This window comes from Theobroma cacao, chromosome 5, assembly GCF_053813885.1.
Source record: "Theobroma cacao isolate CCN51 chromosome 5, ASM5381388v1, whole genome shotgun sequence".
NCBI classification, from domain to species: domain Eukaryota; kingdom Viridiplantae; phylum Streptophyta; class Magnoliopsida; order Malvales; family Malvaceae; genus Theobroma; species Theobroma cacao.
Genome location: NC_142643.1, coordinates 6062610 through 6081536, shown reverse-complemented (window position 1 = coordinate 6081536; position 18927 = coordinate 6062610). Strand labels below are relative to the sequence as shown.

Below are 18927 nucleotides of genomic sequence, written 5' to 3'. Positions count from 1 at the left end.
AAAACTTATATAAATTATTTTACCGAACAATTTATCTAAAAAAAAAAGCTTTTAAAAGTAAATTTATCAAATAATTTTAATTTAATTTTAAAAACTATTGTTTTCATAAAAAAGCTTCATAATTACCCAATCAAACAAGCTCTAAATCAATTATTAATCATAAAAATTTAATTGATTTAAAAATATATATAAAAATTTATTTAATTCAAAATAAAAATATAATAACTTAATTAAACGTAATAAAAGTATAAAAACTTATTTATATTATCTTAAATAATTTAATTTTTTTTAAATATTATGTCATTAAAAAATAATAAAAAAGACAATTAATTTAATTTAAAACTTCCAAGGTAGAAGAAGAATCCAATGTTGGCAATTGAAATTGAATCCTATCAATCTTCAGATTAGCTTTAAAAAATGTCGATCAAGTTTGCAGTTTAAATGATGGCTCTCTCCCATTGTATACGAACAAGCACTTTAAAAAAAAGAGACACAGAGCAGCTTTCACTATAGGAGCTGCTCACTGACAAAACAATGGACAACTGCAGGGCAGTAGAGTAGAGGATACTCCCACTTCGGATGTCAAGTGAGGTTTTTACCCCAAGTGCATGCCATTTCCAAACAAAAATGGCCCGCGACTGGTTTTTACCCCTCAAATTCCATTCAAATCACCGCTCAACATTCAACTAAAGGCAACCAATCACACGCATACAGAACCTAATCCTTGAGACCAATGCAACTATGATGGAAAATGTGCGTTTGGTCATTCATGCTGAGCTTATTCTACATTCCACAATTGCAAATTGCACGGGGATGCATTAAGCGAGTCAGTATACATTGTAGCCATCCATAATTCTAAATACTCCAAAATTTCCAAAGATAATTCAACCAACTCATGGTTAAAAACAATTTGTTCCACCAAAACAAAGAACATTTTATTGCAACAATGAGCATTGCTACCTAACACATACATGCTCAGACCCAATCCTCAATAATAACTTCAAAATATCCAGAAAGAGCATGTTCACTTCATTCCTCTGATTGCCTCTGTCCTAGCACTGGAATGTCTTCATACCGTTTCTGTCGTACAGCAATAATATCAAATGTACAAGTTACTAGAATGAAAAAATGCCTAAGCTCTGGAAGTAATTGATGATTGCAGACAAATATCAGCAAACATGCAGTTGTCAAGCCACTAGGCAAACAATTTTGAGGGTGCATTGTATTGGATAAGCTGCCAAAATTTATAGAATTGTTTATCAAATTGCAACACATCTTCCAACTTGCAAGAACAGAAGAAATTACAGCTTTAGAGAATGCTAGATGTGTCATCATTATTTAGGAAGAGAAGAGAGGAGAGAGAGCAAAGAAGCAAAAACAATACCATCATTTTTGGCTACACGGGACAATGCACACAACTGACACAAAGATAATACCAATGCAGCTTAAGAGCTATTTACTCAGACCTGAGGGTGAATGCTGGACATATGTATGTGGTCCAACAAGGTAGTTCAAATCTTTCTAAGTTTTTCTTCATATTTAAAGGGTCCGACCTTCATACACATGTCAGTCAGATATTTATCAGACATAAGTAATTCAAGGACATGAAGAGTTGAAGAAATATCGCTTAAGAATTCAATATGAAATAGGTAAAAGTAACATTATTTGACACTTGATAACAAAATCAAACACTGCAATAGTTCAACAGGCATTACAGCCTTCCACAGAATTGAAACATTTATTTCATTAAAAAGCCAAATTTCAAAGTTTAGGATATTTGAGTTTACAAGGAAACTACAATCCTTCCCAGATTCTTTCTCCAGAAAGCCTATCCCAAACAACAAGTCCCACAGTTTGCAACTGGTTCTAAAGACACAAGCATCTAATGGCTCTAATGGAACTGTGGAAGTTTAATGACAGTTGTCAAACGAAAATTGGCAATTTCCTAAAGACTGCAGATACTTTAAAATTCACAATGGAATGCACTCGGTTACAGAAAACTGATAAAGGAGAGGCACCTCAGGCAACCTACAGTGCTATTAACAGTCTAAACAACTTGTCACTATAAACTCCACAATGCTATCAAATACAAATCAGCCTGTTAGTGTGCAAAGTAATAATGAATTGATTAACAAATTTACTGCTAATATTCCAAATAAATCCATACATATTTTAACTGCATATGCTATAAAAGGAATGGAGAAACTGATATTTGTAAGATTAGAAATTGTACCCCAACATTGTTATATTCCCAGAGCTTATGAACTCCATAATCCACAGCCTGCAAAAGTCAAATCAATTACAATAAGAATCTTCACCATTCTGTCTCATTAGACCAAAACTCATTAAAAACAGCCGATATCTAAACATTTTTAGAAACTCGCCATCTAGAATCAAAAACAAAATAATCAATAAAAAATAACAATCCTCAGACCAAACGGTAAATAAACAAACCCTAACCTTTTCTTCAATCAACAATCAAATTTAATCGAAACAACGGATCAAAAGTGGAAATAAAGAGAATCAATGCAAAAAACGAATTAAAGTTTACCCGTTCTCCCAGGAAAGCGCCGGCGATGACGAAGGTGACGTAGACGGAGTTGCGGCGCATGATGACTCTGTAGAGACCTTCGAAAAGGCCTCCTTGATTTCTCCTTCGAGCTGCGTAATCCATGGCGGTTCGCTAAGGTAGTGGGAGTCTCTCTTGCTGGGATCTGCGATTAGGGTTTGCAGAGAATCTGGATGCGAAGAACTGGGGAATTTTATTTGGAATGATGAACTTTTGAGAAGGGTTACCGGGTCGAACCGAATGATATGGATTTAGACTTGCTGGCTGGGTCATCGGTCCAGCGGGTTTATCCTTTACGAAATTTGTTTTTGGTTACTTGACTTTTTAAAATTTTTTATTTTAATCATTTAATTTTTAAAAAATAATATCTTGATTATAAAACGTTTATAAATATTATTATTTAACAATTCAACCATTAAATTTGACATTCGGCCACTTGTAAATAAGAGTAATACAAAGGCATCCTTTGAATAAAATCAAAGCATAAGTTTATCATATTTACAATTTTTTTATATATAATTTATACTGCACAATTACAAAAAACTTAATCTTCTCCTATCTTCATAAATCTCATTCCATTTATTCTAGAGTTCAAATTTAAAACCTCCAAAATAAAATTTCAAGTCTTGGTCACTAAGGTGTTACATTGGAGACATTATATTTACAATATTCAATACATAGAATCTTTCACCCATCTTTATATTTTTGATGTTGTCAATCTTAGATGTTGTTTAATTAATGAAAAATAATTTTGATTGAATCTTTTGTAAAAGATAAATATGACGTTATAAGTATTTTGCATTGATAATAGTTAAATAGGAAAGAATATATGATTAAAAGTAAATGATATAAAATTAACATAATTAAATAATAATTTTTTTAAATAAAATTGACTTAATATATTAAGTAGCCACGAAGAATTACTTGTGAACATTGTTTGCAAACTATGACTCTAAATATCATTAATTTTGTCTGAAGACATATCACTATGAGCACAAGTGTATAAGAAACAATGAGAATAAGTTTGTCTACAAAATACATTTTTAAACAAAACAAGGATGAGATATTATTTCAGCTAGGTTTGAAAGATAGAGGTTTAAAGGAGTTATGTAAAGAGGAGTTGGGAGTATATATCATAATGAGCATGTGTCAAAAGGCTAGAATAGTTGATGCATGAGAAGAAGGACTTATATAAAGGAGTATGCTAGGTTGTGGGGTTATGTAGCAAAGTTGTTGCATAGTAATCTAGGGATCATAGTTAAAATTCAAGTGGATAGAGAGAATGATGTTTTAGAGATGCCACCAAAGTATTGGTGCCAGGCTTACATGGATTCAAAATCAATGTGTGATGTGGTGGATAAGAACATTGCAGAGGCATTCAAATTTTGGATCTCGGAGTCAAGATTAAATCAGTCATCAGTATGTTGGATGGAATACGGGTAAATGTGAGGATCAAGATGCATGGAAAAGGGGAAAAGGCAAAAAAATAGAAAATTGATGTAACACCAAGTGCATCGACAAGTTAAAGAAGAATACAATGAAGTCATTTAATTGCAATATAGCTTGGAATGGAGATGGTGGATTTGAGATAATTCATAAAGATGATCTACATATTGTCAGTACGAAAGATATGAAATGCACATGTAAGCCTTGGAAATTAAATGGTATTATACGTCTTCATGAAATTTGTCCATTATATCAGGACAATAGAAGACTTGAAGCTTATGTGTCTGATTGGCATAAGAAAGAGAAAAATGTCTTGAGGTCTATAAGTATTCATTGTATCCAACTAGGGGGAAAACATTTTGGACAAAAGATAATGACATAATAATGCCTCTTATTGGAAGTTGCCTAACCAACCACAAAAACAAAAAAGGTAGCAATATTCTTACATATTATTACTCATCATGTTAAGAATCAAGTAACTAGATTAAATTTTAAAAGATCGGGTGAGACAATTAGTCAGCACTTTCATAATGTTTTAAATGCAGTGATGAAATTGCAAGAACATTTGTTTAGAAAATTTGATCGATTCCAACAAATTCTATAGAAAATCGATGGAAATGGTTTAAGGTAGATTAATTATCATATTACCTTTGTAACTATATATATAAGACATCAATAGGTTTACTTATAATAATTTATTACATTTGATTTTTACAATTGTTTAGGTGTTATAGATGGGACATATATCTAGGTTAAGGTACCAAAATGAAAATAAATTTATATATCGCATTCATAAAGGGGATGTTGCAACAAATATATTAGGTGTATATACACTTCACATCCAATTTGTTTTTGTTCTTCCTAATTAGGAACGGTCTATAGTTAATGGTAGAGTTTTTTGAGATGAAATAAGGAAGAGAATGGACTTAATGTACCTGATGGTAAGCTTTCCTATGATAATAAGAAGGTATTTCAAATTTTTCATTACATGATTATGTTAAGTAAATAAATAACTTATTTAGTGTTTTTTATATAGGTTGCTATTACCTAGTTGACGTAAGTTATACAAATTGTGAAGGTTTTTTTGCAGCTTTTAGGGGTCAATGATATCATTTGAATAAATGGCATCAAGGCTATCAACCAAGCAATCTTCAAGAACTTTTTAATACAAAACATGCAACTACTCCCAATACTAAAAAGATGTGTTTTGGGTTATTAAAAATGAGATGGGTTATCCTTAGGAGTCTATCATTTTATCTGATTAAGATACATAATGAGATTATTATAGCTTGTTGTTTACTTCATACTTTTATTAGGAGAGAGATGAGTTTTGTTCCAATTAAAGTTGATCCAAGGGAATATATTCAAACCAACATAGTAGTTGAGGAGGATCCAAAAAGAAATATGGATCCCATTGATGTTTAGAGTAATTGGAGAATGGAATTAGCAAATTAAATGTTTAATGAATGGCAAGCAATTAGGCAAAATGAGGAATAACATTTGTTAGGCATATTGTTATTTTAAGAACTATTTTAGTGTTATTTTTTTTGCCATTAAAAGTTATTATGCTTTTTTCTCATTTGTTATTATTAGTGTTTTATTATTTTGTTGTTGTTAGTTGTTGTTTATGTTATACGTTTTATCATGTGAATAAAGTTCAACAAGTTTTAATATATTATTGGATATATTTTTTTATCTTTTAGGAATTATTTTTTTATAATAAAATATTTGGTGTATAGTAGAAAACAATAACTACATCTTTAGCCATTGTTTCTTAAAGTTCCAAACGAACAAAAAAAAATAGTGAAATTATGAAAAAAATGTTGCATTAGTTTCATCTATTATTGATTTGCATAATATAGGAAAATATAATGCTGACATTGGTTTTAGAAGAGGTTATTTACTAAAACTTGAAAAAATGTTTACAACAAAATTACTAAATTCAAACTTGAAAGTGAAACCCCATATAGAGTCTAGGATAAAAACTTTGAAAAAGAATGAGTTATTGCATATAATATGATGCAAGAGCCACAAATTAGCAAATTTGGGTGGGACCATCAAAGGAACATGGTTGTTACTGAAGATTTTGTATGAGAATCTTCCATATAGGCTAGTATTTAATTTGAACTTGTTTAAGGATTTTCCTTTTAGTTTCTTAATATTAATATAATTTATAATATTTATTTTTAATTATTATTAGAGTCACAAAGAGACTGCCCTTTTAGAAGAAAGAGTTTTCCCTTTTTTAATAAGCTTTTTTTTTTTTTTTGGATTAGAGGAATAAGGATTCGAATTCTACTTTTTTAGCAAGAAGATTATGCACAAACTAATAAGTCAAATGCTTGAGTGCCCCTTCCTTAATGAGCTTAGTGATATTTGTGTAAGAGATCGTGCAACAAGAAAAAGATGCACAAACTGCAATAGATATCTTTGAAGAAATGCAAGAATGTAACGATGGGATAAATGAGGAAATTGAAGATAAAAACGTAAGTAGATATGGGACAAAGGGGATTTCCCCAATATTCAACCTTAAACATCAACTCCATTTACATCCTATTGCATTAGAATTAATTATTACTACAGTCATGATATTAGGTGAAAATATAAAAGAGGCTAGAAAGAAGTTTGGCAAGAGTTGGATGGGATTTTAAGTCAAGCAGAGGGATTGACAAATATGGAAATGGATTTTGCTTGAATAAAACTTCTCGATTTTCTAAATCATATGTTTGTGGGTTTTAGTCTTACATCTAATCGAAAACTTGGATGGTTAGGGAAGTTTCTTGCTGACCATTGAGCTCGAATTGGTTTGAAGCTTTTTGTGAAGCTAAGTTAATAAAATTGTAACTTTTTGACGCTTGTGGTTGACGTTGATGCTAACTATAGGGTTCATTGACCATATTGAAACTTTTTTAGAAAGATAGTTAATGAAATTGGAACTTTTTAGGACCTTATAATTGCAATATGGTAAGTTGTGAGGTTGATTGACAAGCTTGAAACTTAATCACAAGGTAAGTGATTGAAATTGTAACTTTCTAGGACCTTTTAGCTAAGATCTTGTAGCTAGGTGGGATTGATTTTGTATGGTTGGCTTCTAAACCATATTTTGTATATAAATTTTATATGATGAATGATGAATGACAGTATTTAAAATATTTAAGCAATAGATGATGAATGATACCAGATTATGTAAACGTTATCTTAATCATAAATATTAGTTCTACTTATTTTCAAATGTTTGAAGCTTTTCATTTTCCCTCATATGTTTTTTTCTTGGATATGACTAAGTTTGAACTTGAGAGATTTCTAAAGTTGGGGGCACCTTGGATTTATTCCACAAATCATTGATAAAATGTTAGTGATGACAGTTGTTACTTTAGTCTTAGTCTTAGATCCATGAACAACAATAGGTTAGTCAGTTTATTCATTTTCATTACTTAATTTTCAACATTTTTACACTATTTTTCTAGTTTTATTGTTTGAAGTGTCAGGGAAAGAGTTTTTATTTTCATTGAGAAAACCAAAGATTGAGCCAAGAGTTGTAGTGGGTGTGTAAACTCATGTTCAAATTTTCATCTCAAAAGCAAACTATTATATGTTAACACAAATATCTTTCAGGAGACCACTATTTGTCCTACTACTTCATTGAAAGTTGTAAAGGTCGGCAATATTTAATTGAAGTTTGTTAAAATTAATAATTTGACAAATTTCTTCGCTTCATTCCAAGAGGTGGTTTTTCAGCTGAAGTATATGTACGTAAAGATACATCATGTTAATAAAACAGTCCAAAAGAGAAATAGAAAAGAGGTAATTCAACTTCTATTTTTTATTTTGATAAACTTTTATTTAGAGTATAATAAAATCTAATTTTGTATTTTAATGAAAATATTATTAAATTCTAGTTAAGGATAATTTTATCTTTTGATGTAAATATGTAATAAAAATTATAGTCAAGGGTAACTTTGAGTTTTGGTATAAAGTTTATTAAATTATAATAAAAGGTGTTTTTGTTTTTGATGAAAATAAATCCTATTATAATAAAAGATATTTTTGTTATTTTAATAATTTATTCCTTGATTATTCCAAAGTATTCTTACTAACCAAACATTGAAATAAGTCATAATAACAATTTTTACACTATTTCATTTCATGAATCAAACTATATAATAACTATTATATTTTATTCATTCTCTATTTTATTATCTCATAATAACTATTTTATTCCATTCCATTCCATTATATTTTATGAACCAAATGCGTTGTAAGTATTTTTTTTAAAATAATTTGGTGCTTTCATTAACTTATGCAAATCTTGAATTTTGTCCACATGTTTGATACTAAATATTGTAGAAAATAACTAATGCTTTATCCACCTGTGGTAGATAGAGGAACCAATAAGGAAAGAAAAGGAAAAGATGAAAAGTAAAAAGATTCTAAATCCCAAGAAAGCCCCTAATAAGGAGAAAAGAAAAGATTTAAGAGGATTAGTATTTAATATTTATATCAATCCACACACTAGTAAACAAGTCTAGAATGTAAGTAGTTGCTAAACTTGTTACTTTTTTTTAAAAAAAATTATGTTTAGACAATGTATATATGTTATTATTGTTGATAGACTGAGAGACCAAGTCAAAAGACTCTTTCAACAAAGAAAAAAATTGGGATAACTAATCTCACTACATATGACCATGTTCACAAAGATCTTGATTTAAAATGAAAAGGAAAGAAAACCATGATATAAAAGGAACTCAAACAACAAAGAGATGAGAAAGTACCTAAGAATGGGAAAAGGACAACTACACCTTCATAAATTAGAACTCAAGACAATCAAAATCTAATCTCAAATGCAGCACAAGATTATATACAATGATGTTTTATTATTTTTGTAAATGCAAAATTTTGACATGTGGTGATTGATTGATATATTTTTTGTGTAAGAAATAATTGATGATAATAGTTTTTTTTTGTGTAACAAAAAATTTATGCAATATAGTATGTTGCAAACTTATGATGCATGGATATGTTTTGTTATTATTTATTAATGCAAACTTCAATAGCAATTTTAATGTTACCTATAGTTTACTTGCTTAATAAAATTAATTAAGCATTTTTTTTGCTTAATAGAATTGATTAAGCCGTTTTTATAATACAACAATTTTATATTTTACTTACTTAACAAAATTGATTAATCATTTTTTATAGGTTAGCAATTTGATGTAAATTTTATACTTTTTTTTAAGCTTTTTTCAATTTCATAAGATCACCATGATTTCTAAATAACTTCTCTTATCCTTAATTGAATAGTAAATCAAGATTTAGAATAGAGAAAAATCCTCACAGTTTGCAATAATTTTTATAAAGTAGAAGTTGTATATCTACATCAATCTACTTTGTAAAACATACAACAACAATAACAAATATTGCAAAAAAAAAAAAGAAGAAATCAAGATATGTACATCTTAACAGCATAAAAAATTTTCTTCCTTTTCAATTGGTTTATATCCTCACATGATAAAATCGATTCTTATATTTCGTAAACAATATTAGAAATGAAACTTTCACCTATATTTATCATTTTGAATACCTTATTCTCCTTTCTCAATTCTTCATTCTCCATTTTCAGCTCATATATTAAAACTTTAGCCCTCTATGCCATTTTCTCTTCATGCTATTGAAAGAAACCCACATTATGTAGTTTACAATCAAAATATTATTGTGAATCCCTAAATACTTAAATATATTAAACATTAACAAGCGTAAGAAACAATAAAAGAATGTTGTACTTAGAAAAACTAAAGAGAAAATTGTGAGAAATGACCTTTCTTCATAAAGACATTTTAAAAATAACCATCAAAATAAGTTTAACTGTTTTTAACCATATTTAGTCATGACTTAACGAAAATACCCTTTAAACTATTTCAAATAAATTAAACCATTTATCACAATTTCTCTCCATTTCTCCCCATTTGTACTTCGAATTTCTCTCTCACCATCCCAGTCTCTCAAATTTTATCGATTTCTCTGTTCGGTATACGTCTGCTATGCTTCCAATTTCTCTCTCTCGCGATTTCAGATTTCTCTTTCTTATGCTTTCAAGACACCAAACAATGGTTTTAACGTGCTTGGATGGGTGACTGTTTGAAAAATTCGATTTTTAGATATTTTGGATAAAATTAAAATGGTAGAAATAATCACAAATGTATGAAATAACTTTTAATTGAATCAATTCGGGACCTAGATACCAATAAACTCAAAATTTTGAAATTTATAAATCTAGGTTTTCAAAGAAATTTTTTTTATTTTTAGTCAAAGTAGGTATTTTAGATAAAAAAACATTTGTATTTTGATTTATGAAAACATGCTAGAAACACTTTAATCTGTGCCAAATTGTCAAAAAAATAAAAGAAAAAAGTTGAGAGGATTTAAAGTTTTGGTTCGTAAGTAACAACAACATTTTAGGCATTAAAGTGTAACAAAATGTTTTTGAATATGTTGTGTAACAACAATATTTTTTTTTCAACATGGCGTGTAATAACCTAACCATGACTTATCACAGGTTTTTGTACATGGCGTGTAACAAGCTAACCATAGCTTGTCACAGGTTTTTGTACTTGGCTTGTCACATATTTTTGTATATAGCGTGTAATAAGCTAACCATGGCTTGTCACAGGTTTTTGTACATGACGTGTCACATATTTTTGTACATAGCGTGTAACACGCTAATCATGACTTGTCACAGGTTTTTGTACATGACGTGTAACAAGCTAACCATAGTTTGTCACAGGTTTTTGTACATGGCTTGTCACATATTTTTGTACATAGTGTGTAACATGCTAACCATGACTTGTCACAAGTTTTTGTACATGGCGTGTCATATATTTTTGTACATAGTGTGTAACACACTAACCATGGCTTGTCACAGGTTTTTATACATGGCGTGTAACAAGCTAACCATAACTTGTCATAGGTTTTCGTACATGGCTTGTCACATATTTTTGTACATGGCATGTAACAAGCTAACCATGGCTTGTCACATATTTTTGTACATAACGTGTAACATGCTAACCATGGCTTGTCACAGGTTTTTGTACATGGAGTGTCACATATTTTTGTACATAGCATGTAACACGCTAACCATGGCTTGTCACAGGTTTTTGTACATGGTGCGTCACATAATTTTGTATATAGCGTGTAACACGCTAACCATGGCTTGTCACAGGTTTTTGTACATGGTGTGTAACAAGCTAACTATAACTTGTCACAGGTTTTTGTACATGACTTGTTACATATTTTTGTACATGGCATGTAACAAGTTAACCATGGCTTGTCACATATTTTTGTACATAACGTGTAACATGCTAACCATGGCTTGTCATAAGTTTTTGTACATGGCATGTCACATATTTTTGTACATAACGTGTAACAAGCTAACCATGGCTTGTCACAGGTTTTTGTACATGACGTGTAACATCATAGCGTGTAACTTCATTAAGGGTAATTTTGTTCAACTTGGCTAAAAATTATTAAAATTATAAAGAGAGTTATTTTTAAAAACATTTTATCTTTAAGGACTATTTTTTAAAATGCCCCAAAATTAAAAGTTTTACTCTTTAGGTTTAGTTTCTTTTAAGTTGTCAATCTGGGATATTTTGTTTTGTTAAAATAACAAATCAGCTCTCTTTTGTAATTTGATTCAATCTTAGTTTGTAATATATTTCTTGCACTTGGATTCAATTTCTTTCTACTTGAAATAGATGAAGTGAGGTTGAAGATATCTCATTGATAAGAAACTTTAGATAATAAAAGAAAGAGCAAGAGAGGGTTTAAATTAGTACTTTGGATTCAACTATTCAATGCATTCTGCTTCGGGTAAAGCGATACTTTAGCCCCTTGTTTTGTAAAATTTATGCTATTTGTAATTACCATTCTCTATTTTTAAACTCTTCGAATGCTTTAGTTGGAATGCTTAGAATTATATGGCTTTTTTTTTCTTTTAAGATTGATACTTGATCTGATTTGCATACCCTTATCAAAAAGAAAAGCTAAAACTAGATTTCTTGGTCCTTTTTTGATATTGAAATGGCAATGTCTTTAACTAGCTAGAAAATTGGAAATTTGAGTATTGCATAGCATTTGAATGCATTAGGCATTGGTTTTTTTTTTTTCATAAACTTATACTTTCTTTAATGCTTGTAATTCCTTTAATACCTTCCATGGCCTTTGCAACCTTTACATTAAGCAGCAACATTACCTTGGGCACCAATATTGTTGCATCGAACACCAGCATTGACCTAAGCACCAATATTGTTGTGCTGAGCACCAACATTATTTCCAAGATTCTCTCTTGCATGGTGTTCATTTTTAAGCAAATTTGTTAGTAAATAAAGACTATTTCATTGTAAATACCCTAAATCTAGACCATATTTATTTGTAAAAATCTAAGCCATTACTTTTGTTAGAATCTTAGTAGAAAATGTTAGTTTTTATTTGATAATATAAGTATGGCTTGATTCTCCATGATTTTTGTTAAGGAGGACGTGACCACCCAAACATTTCCATTCTACCTATGATCTTTTAGGATAATTTTTTAAACATATAATATATATTAGATTGAGTTACTTTTGATTTTGTCTATTAATCTTTTTCTTTATTAGATTTCTGATTTGAATGTGGAGAATTTTAGTTGTTTTGTTTTTGTACATGGAAATAAGGGCTAGGTTTTTCACTTGCCAATTTGTTAAGTGTAAGGGATATGATTTTATATTGGTATTTAATTTTTGTAAATGATAACAAGGGACTGGGTTTGCAAGAAGCATTATGTGTATGAGTTTAAAAGGGTATTGAATGTATACCTCTTGTCAATAGGGGTGGCTTGCAACCTAATAATGTATTGTGGAAGGGAGAAACTTTTGTTCCTTTCATTAATGAAAGTTCTCATCTATTACTTATATATAAAAAAGAGGTCCGAAAAAGCCCCCACATTTGGCCACGTATTTGTTCTCTTTGAGTGACATGTTTAGGCCCTCTTTGTGTGCCACATAGACAATGGTTAGAGGGGAGTTTGGGTTGTTTTTTTTTGCAATGGGTTATATCTGTTAGGCTATTCTTTCACAGGATTTAAGGCCTGTTTCAGAGAAGAGCTGCTCGATAGCCATGTGGAAACTAGCGAGTGGATTTTTTATTAGGTTGAACACCTGTTTCAGAAGTGGGTCCCTTATAGGCCATGCAGTTTCACTTGTGTTGCTTAATTTTGAGATGCATTTGGTGTTTTCTAATTTATTTAGGGTGTTTGGGTGTTTTCATGTCAATATCATCATTGCAGATTGCTTCAAGAAACACTTTGAACTGTTGGTTTCATACATTTCATCTGAAAATGTATTGACATTTATGGCTTGTGTCATGTTCCAAAAGCTAGATGCATTCGTCGAGTGAAGGGCATTATTTTTTTATCTTTTTCTTGCTAATTTCCTTATTTGGGAGTCAGTTTTTTAGTGGCATTTCGATCTTCTTCTACCATTATGGTTCCAAAATTTTCTTTTGGTTTTATTGCATCCAAGGCTCTTTGCTTCTTTGGAAAGCCTTTTCCTCTGCCATAAGAATTGGTTTTGTCTTTCTCCATTCTATTCTTCCATTTTCTTTGAGTACTTTTTTTTAAACGATTAGTCAAAATTTAGTTTCCTTTTCATTTTATTTACTGTTATGTTCTTTGGTTTTTTTTGTTAATCTTATATTCCCTTTTTCTTTTAAGGTGTTGTTGGGTCTTCTGTTTTTGGGATTCCTTTTTTAGTGGATCTCCAAATTTATTTTATACATTTCTTCTCTTAATCTTTTTCTTCAATTATTATAGCATTCTTTATTCTGCTTCTCTAATTTTTGTTATTTTGCAGGCCACGATTTTTTTGGTAGGTTTAGTGTGGGTTATTGTGAAATCCCACCTTTAGTAAAAGGATAAGTTACGAAATTCTTAGGTGAGCATATAGATTATCTATTTTGAACATCAAACTTAGTTTTAATCTTCAAAAGAATCCATTGATAGTTTTGGTTGTTCGTCACTTTTGAAACAGAAAATTTTTTGAGTCAAGAAGGGGTCAAATATGTGATTTTTATAGAACAATCTTTTGAAAATAAAAATTGGCAGTAATGATTCCCATGATTTTTAGATGATCAAAAATTATTTTTTCATAATTTTTGGAGTACATTTGCTATGGTAAATGGGAATCACAAATTTAATTTCAGTGAAGCTTTTTCGATTTCGTTCTTGAAACCAAAAATTAGATTTTGATTCTTTTAATATTTTTATTGAATCTAAATGGGGGGTTGTTTGCTTGTTTACATTAAATATCTTAAGTAAATGGAGAGTAAAAGTAAAAAAGACATTTACTTAAATGGTATTTAATGTAAATAAGTTGAGCAGGTTTTATAGGCAATCTGTCTCAAAAAACTGCAGTCTATCCTAAATGTATCAATACATATTCATGATGTATCGATACATTTAGCTTAGAATGGGTTTCTGATGAACATTTTCCCCAAAACCAAATGTATCGATGCATGGGCCAATGTATCGATGCATGGGCCAATGTATCGATACATTTTGTCGATTTCAGAAAAAATAAAAGAGGTAAAAAAATATTTTCACATCTTAGCTTCTAAATATATCATATTTTTTTAGGGTTGGCAACTATCAGCCGCATTTGCAAGGTAAAACACCTATTCTTAAGTTCTTTGAACACATTTTTAACCCAATATTCCATTTGTATAATTCTAAAGCTTAGATTTGGGTTTTTATGGAAAATAATGACACTTTTAGATTTTAAATCTTTTGGCTTTGGATTTCTAGAACTTAAATAGTTATTTTATTGCCCAAATTTTTTGTTAGTGATTAAATCTTAAAAGTTTTGTGATTTTCTTAAGCATCTAAACTCACCTAAATTAAGGATGAAATATTTATGGGATTCTAAGCATAGGTTTTAGCTAGAAAATTAGTTTAGCCAAAATCGAGTAGTTTCGAAAGTACCTATAATGATTATTACGAAATTCTTATTCTAGGAAATGATTGTAATGAATGTTGTTTAATAAGAATGCGTGAAAACTCCACGGAGTTGTGATTGGAGGTAAGAATTGAATCTCCAACTAGGTGAGTGGATACAGCACTTTCAAATTATTTTAATATGTAAAGTTAGCATGATTTCTATGAAAATGATTATTTATGTATGTTGAGATTATATCTCTAAAGTGGTTATCAAAGGATTTGAGTTTTAAGAATGAAAAATGATTTTCTAAGAAATATAAATTCTTAGTGATTGTAATATGATTGATGCAATGGTTTTCAAATTGTTTACGAATCTACTATGTATTAGTTTTCAATACGGACGGCAAGCACCTTATGTTTGAAGTCTACTCGATTACTCCAGTCTTCAGACTAATGTGGGTACAAAATATTATATGCTTATTTATAGATGCTATAATGTGCATGTTTGGTATGATAAATGCTATAAGATTATGTATATGATGTAAATTTCATATGCCGTATAAGATGATTAAGTATGCATAATGTATACTATAAGATTGTATATATGATGTAAATTTCATATACCATATGAAATGATTAAGTATGCATGATAAATGCCATGAGATAATGTATATGATGTATATTCCACATACTACATGAGATGATTGAGAAAACATGATGAATGCCGTGAGATTATGTATATGATATATTTTTCATATACCTTATGAGATGAGTAAGTTGGTATGTGAAGGACATTCCACATACTTAATGCTACGAGTATGAGAACTCTATGAGTGCAATTAATTTCACTCTCATGGGTGCAAGTGATGTGTTCACTCCTATGATGCATCATAAATGTCCAAGGTGCAATGGGACTATACATTACTGGCCCAAGGCTGATAGGGGACATACCGTCACAAAGTATGAGTTTAATGTTTATGGAATGACCATAATTATTATGTATGTGGCATTTTGCATATTAATGTTGTTTGAGCATTGTTCATGATCTGTACTCTATAATGAGATGAAAATGTGCTTAATGAGAAAGACTGAACCTTAAAGTAAGTCCCAAGAGGTAGGGAAACTTAAGAAATGGTAAAAATTGAGGATCTTACCCAGAAATTGGGGTTTTGGGCTGAAAGTATCGATACATATGGGTTAACTATCAATACATTGTCAACAGAATGCTTTATGAGGCTTTTTGTGTGAAATGTATTCATACATTTTACTAATGAATCGATAGATGTATGAAAGTATCGATATATTCAAAAATGTACCAACAGTTTTAATGCAAAATAAGTTGTTTGACTGAGTTTGATGAGAATTTCAAAGGTAAAGGATTCCCAAAAGTCTATATTGACATGTTTTCATAGGAATACTATTCAATGTGTTCAAATAACATGTTTTATGAATTCTATGATTAAATTGTTTAAGTAAGACATGAGGTTATAAGTGCATGTTTACGAAATACTCTTATCCCTTAGCTTGTCCCCTTCCAATATCCACTCAGGGAGTCTTTGTGACTCACACGTTATTTTTCCCATTTATTTTGTTGTAGATCAATGATAGAATTGGATAACAACCGGTGTCACGGATACTAATGTCCAGCCTTCATTCTTTGGTAGGTGTCTAGCAGCCACTTGATGCCTAAAGGGTCGGTCACGTTCCGCTGATGAGTTGGTCTTTTACTTTATATTTATGTTTATAAACTATGAACATGTTTATGTTAATGTTGCCATGTTGGGCATTTTATATTGATAGTGTTATGTTTGAGATTATGATGATGGCTTAAGAGCCTACATAGACACCCGAGGGTGTTGTTGACAACTAATGTTAATGTGCTTTAGGATAATGGCACTTTTTCAGATATATATATGTATACCAAATGCTTGAGTTTATACAATTAAGTTGAGAAGTTCCTTAATTGTATAATAAGTTTTATGATTACATGCTTGATGGTTTCGTGTGTAAATGGATCTTATAAGACGTTTTCGCATATAATGAGGAATTGTTTAATAAGGTTATGGTAAGAAGCTTGTTTTAACCTACCGGATTATGCTCATCTGGGTCCATGCGTCAGTCATGATCATTCCAAAAAATGAGATGTGATAGTTATATTTTATGCATTTTGGGTTTTGGTGGTGTTGCACTAGAGTGGAAATAATTGTTTGCGTATTGACCGTGTTTGCATGGCTTCATCGTTGTCTTCTTTCTCAATACAAGACATGTTTGATATTGGAAAAAAAATGCTATTATTTCTTCAATATTTTGGGGGTTTGTTTATCATTTGCTATGTTTTGATTTTTATATATTTTTTAGGTTTAATGTGTGTTTTTGTGTTTCTTTTCTCTATATTCAACTATTTTTTTTAGGTCTTTTCGATTAACCCTATTTGGCAATTGCTTTTATATGTAGGTATTGATTTGATTTTTATTGTGTATGTATATTATGCCGACATGCTTTTTGGTCTACTTTGTAGGAAACATGGATGAGGTAGACAAAAAGCTTAAGAAGAAAGGAATTCGAGTGTTGGGTGTGGTTTGTCATGTGTCAAATGCACAACAAAAAAAGGATCTTATTTAAAAAGCTTGTTGAAGTTAGTATTTGATGCAATGTTTTTTTATTCTTAATAGCATAAAGTTATCATTTCCTTCTATATAATTCTCTTTTGAAATTGGAAATTCCAAATTCAATCTTGAAGTGCCTAAAAATGAAATCCTTACTTTGGGAAATGCAATCCAATAGTCAAGTTCAATAGCAAGTTTGTTTATGTAACAAGAACATTGTTTTTTGAAAGGTTGTAGCAAGAACATCTTTAATTTAAGAGTTGCTAGTTTTGTTTCAAAAATATAGAAAGATAGATGTGGTTGTATCAAATGCTGTTGTAAATCCAACTGTGGATCCCATGTTGCAAACCCAAGAATCTACCCTTGACAAGCAATGGGAAATAAACATCAAAGCAACGATACTTCTTCTACAAGTAATTCGCATTGGTGAAGATTAATGTTAGAAAATAAAAGAACATATATGCTTTAAGGGAGCACATATGATGTATGAATTATTGTGATTAGATTGTTGGTGTTGCATCGTTTGGCTATACCATAATTTGTCATAACAATTTACTTGGTTATATGTAAATCCGGGACAAGGTACCATTTATATACAAATAGCAAATAATGTGTAAGAGAAAAATAAAATTATAATTACAAATAGCTTAAGTTGTTGCACTTCTTTATCCTATCGTAATTGACTATATGTTTCCACCTTTTAGGCATGTAGATTTATTACCCTCATTGATGAGCTATACAACCAACATTGCCACCTATTTTGTTTAATTGCTTTTTCTATTGATGACTTATTTCAAGGAATTGAAAAGGGTACACTTTTGCATCTAGAAAGGTAAACCTTATATTTGCTTTATGATCATCCTTAAAAGATATATATATATATATATATATATGTAAGAATAAATAATAAAAAAGAAAAGGTTTTAACATGTGAAGCTAATTTAATCTTCTTTGTTCCCTTTCATTATGTGCCATTATTTCAAGTATTGACATGAAATCCCAATGCAGCCTTACTAAATGCACAAATGTTTCTTGGCGATGATGTTGGATAGTGGAAGTTGTCATAACGTGCGGGTCCAAGAACCCGACTGCCAGACGCGAATGAAAACTCTAAAAAAAACTAGGAGTCGCCACCAATCTTTTTTACTAGGTGCGATTGGCCACATATTGACTCGATTCTAATCGACAAAGCCTTAAATTAATTTTAAGCCCGTCGAAAAGAACCTTAAACTAGTCTACGGTTTTCTAGATCTAGGCTCGGGAGTACGGTTACGCCCGGAGAAAGATTAGCACCCCCGGGACGCCCGTTCTATGAACGATACCATTTTTTAGATTATCCT

The 18927-nt window shown here is 30.3% G+C and overlaps 1 protein-coding gene across 1 annotated transcript; it reads right to left on the bottom strand.

The window, feature by feature from the left end:
• Positions 1–740: 740 nt before the first annotated feature.
• Positions 741–2812, bottom strand: LOC18598235 (ubiquinol-cytochrome C reductase UQCRX/QCR9-like family protein). The gene is made up of 3 exons (XM_007027676.3): positions 2552–2812; positions 2234–2281; positions 741–1080 (listed from the first exon to the last, which is right to left on the bottom strand). The coding sequence occupies exons 1-3, from the start codon at positions 2672–2674 to the stop codon at positions 1030–1032; spliced, it is 222 nt and encodes a 73-aa protein (XP_007027738.1). The 5' UTR covers positions 2675–2812; the 3' UTR covers positions 741–1029.
• Positions 2813–18927: the final 16115 nt, after the last annotated feature.

Excerpts from the sequence above, each read along its gene's own strand:
- LOC18598235 (XM_007027676.3), bottom strand. The coding sequence starts at position 2,674 with ATGGATTACGCAGCTCGAAGGAGAAATCAAGGAGGCCTTTTCGAAGGT. Across the intron at positions 2,282-2,551 it reads GCGCTTTCCTGGGAGAACGG|GCTGTGGATTATGGAGTTCA; the intron begins GTAAACTTTAAT and ends TGACTTTTGCAG. Across the intron at positions 1,081-2,233 it reads GGGAATATAACAATGTTGGG|AAACGGTATGAAGACATTCC; the intron begins GTACAATTTCTA and ends GCTGTACGACAG.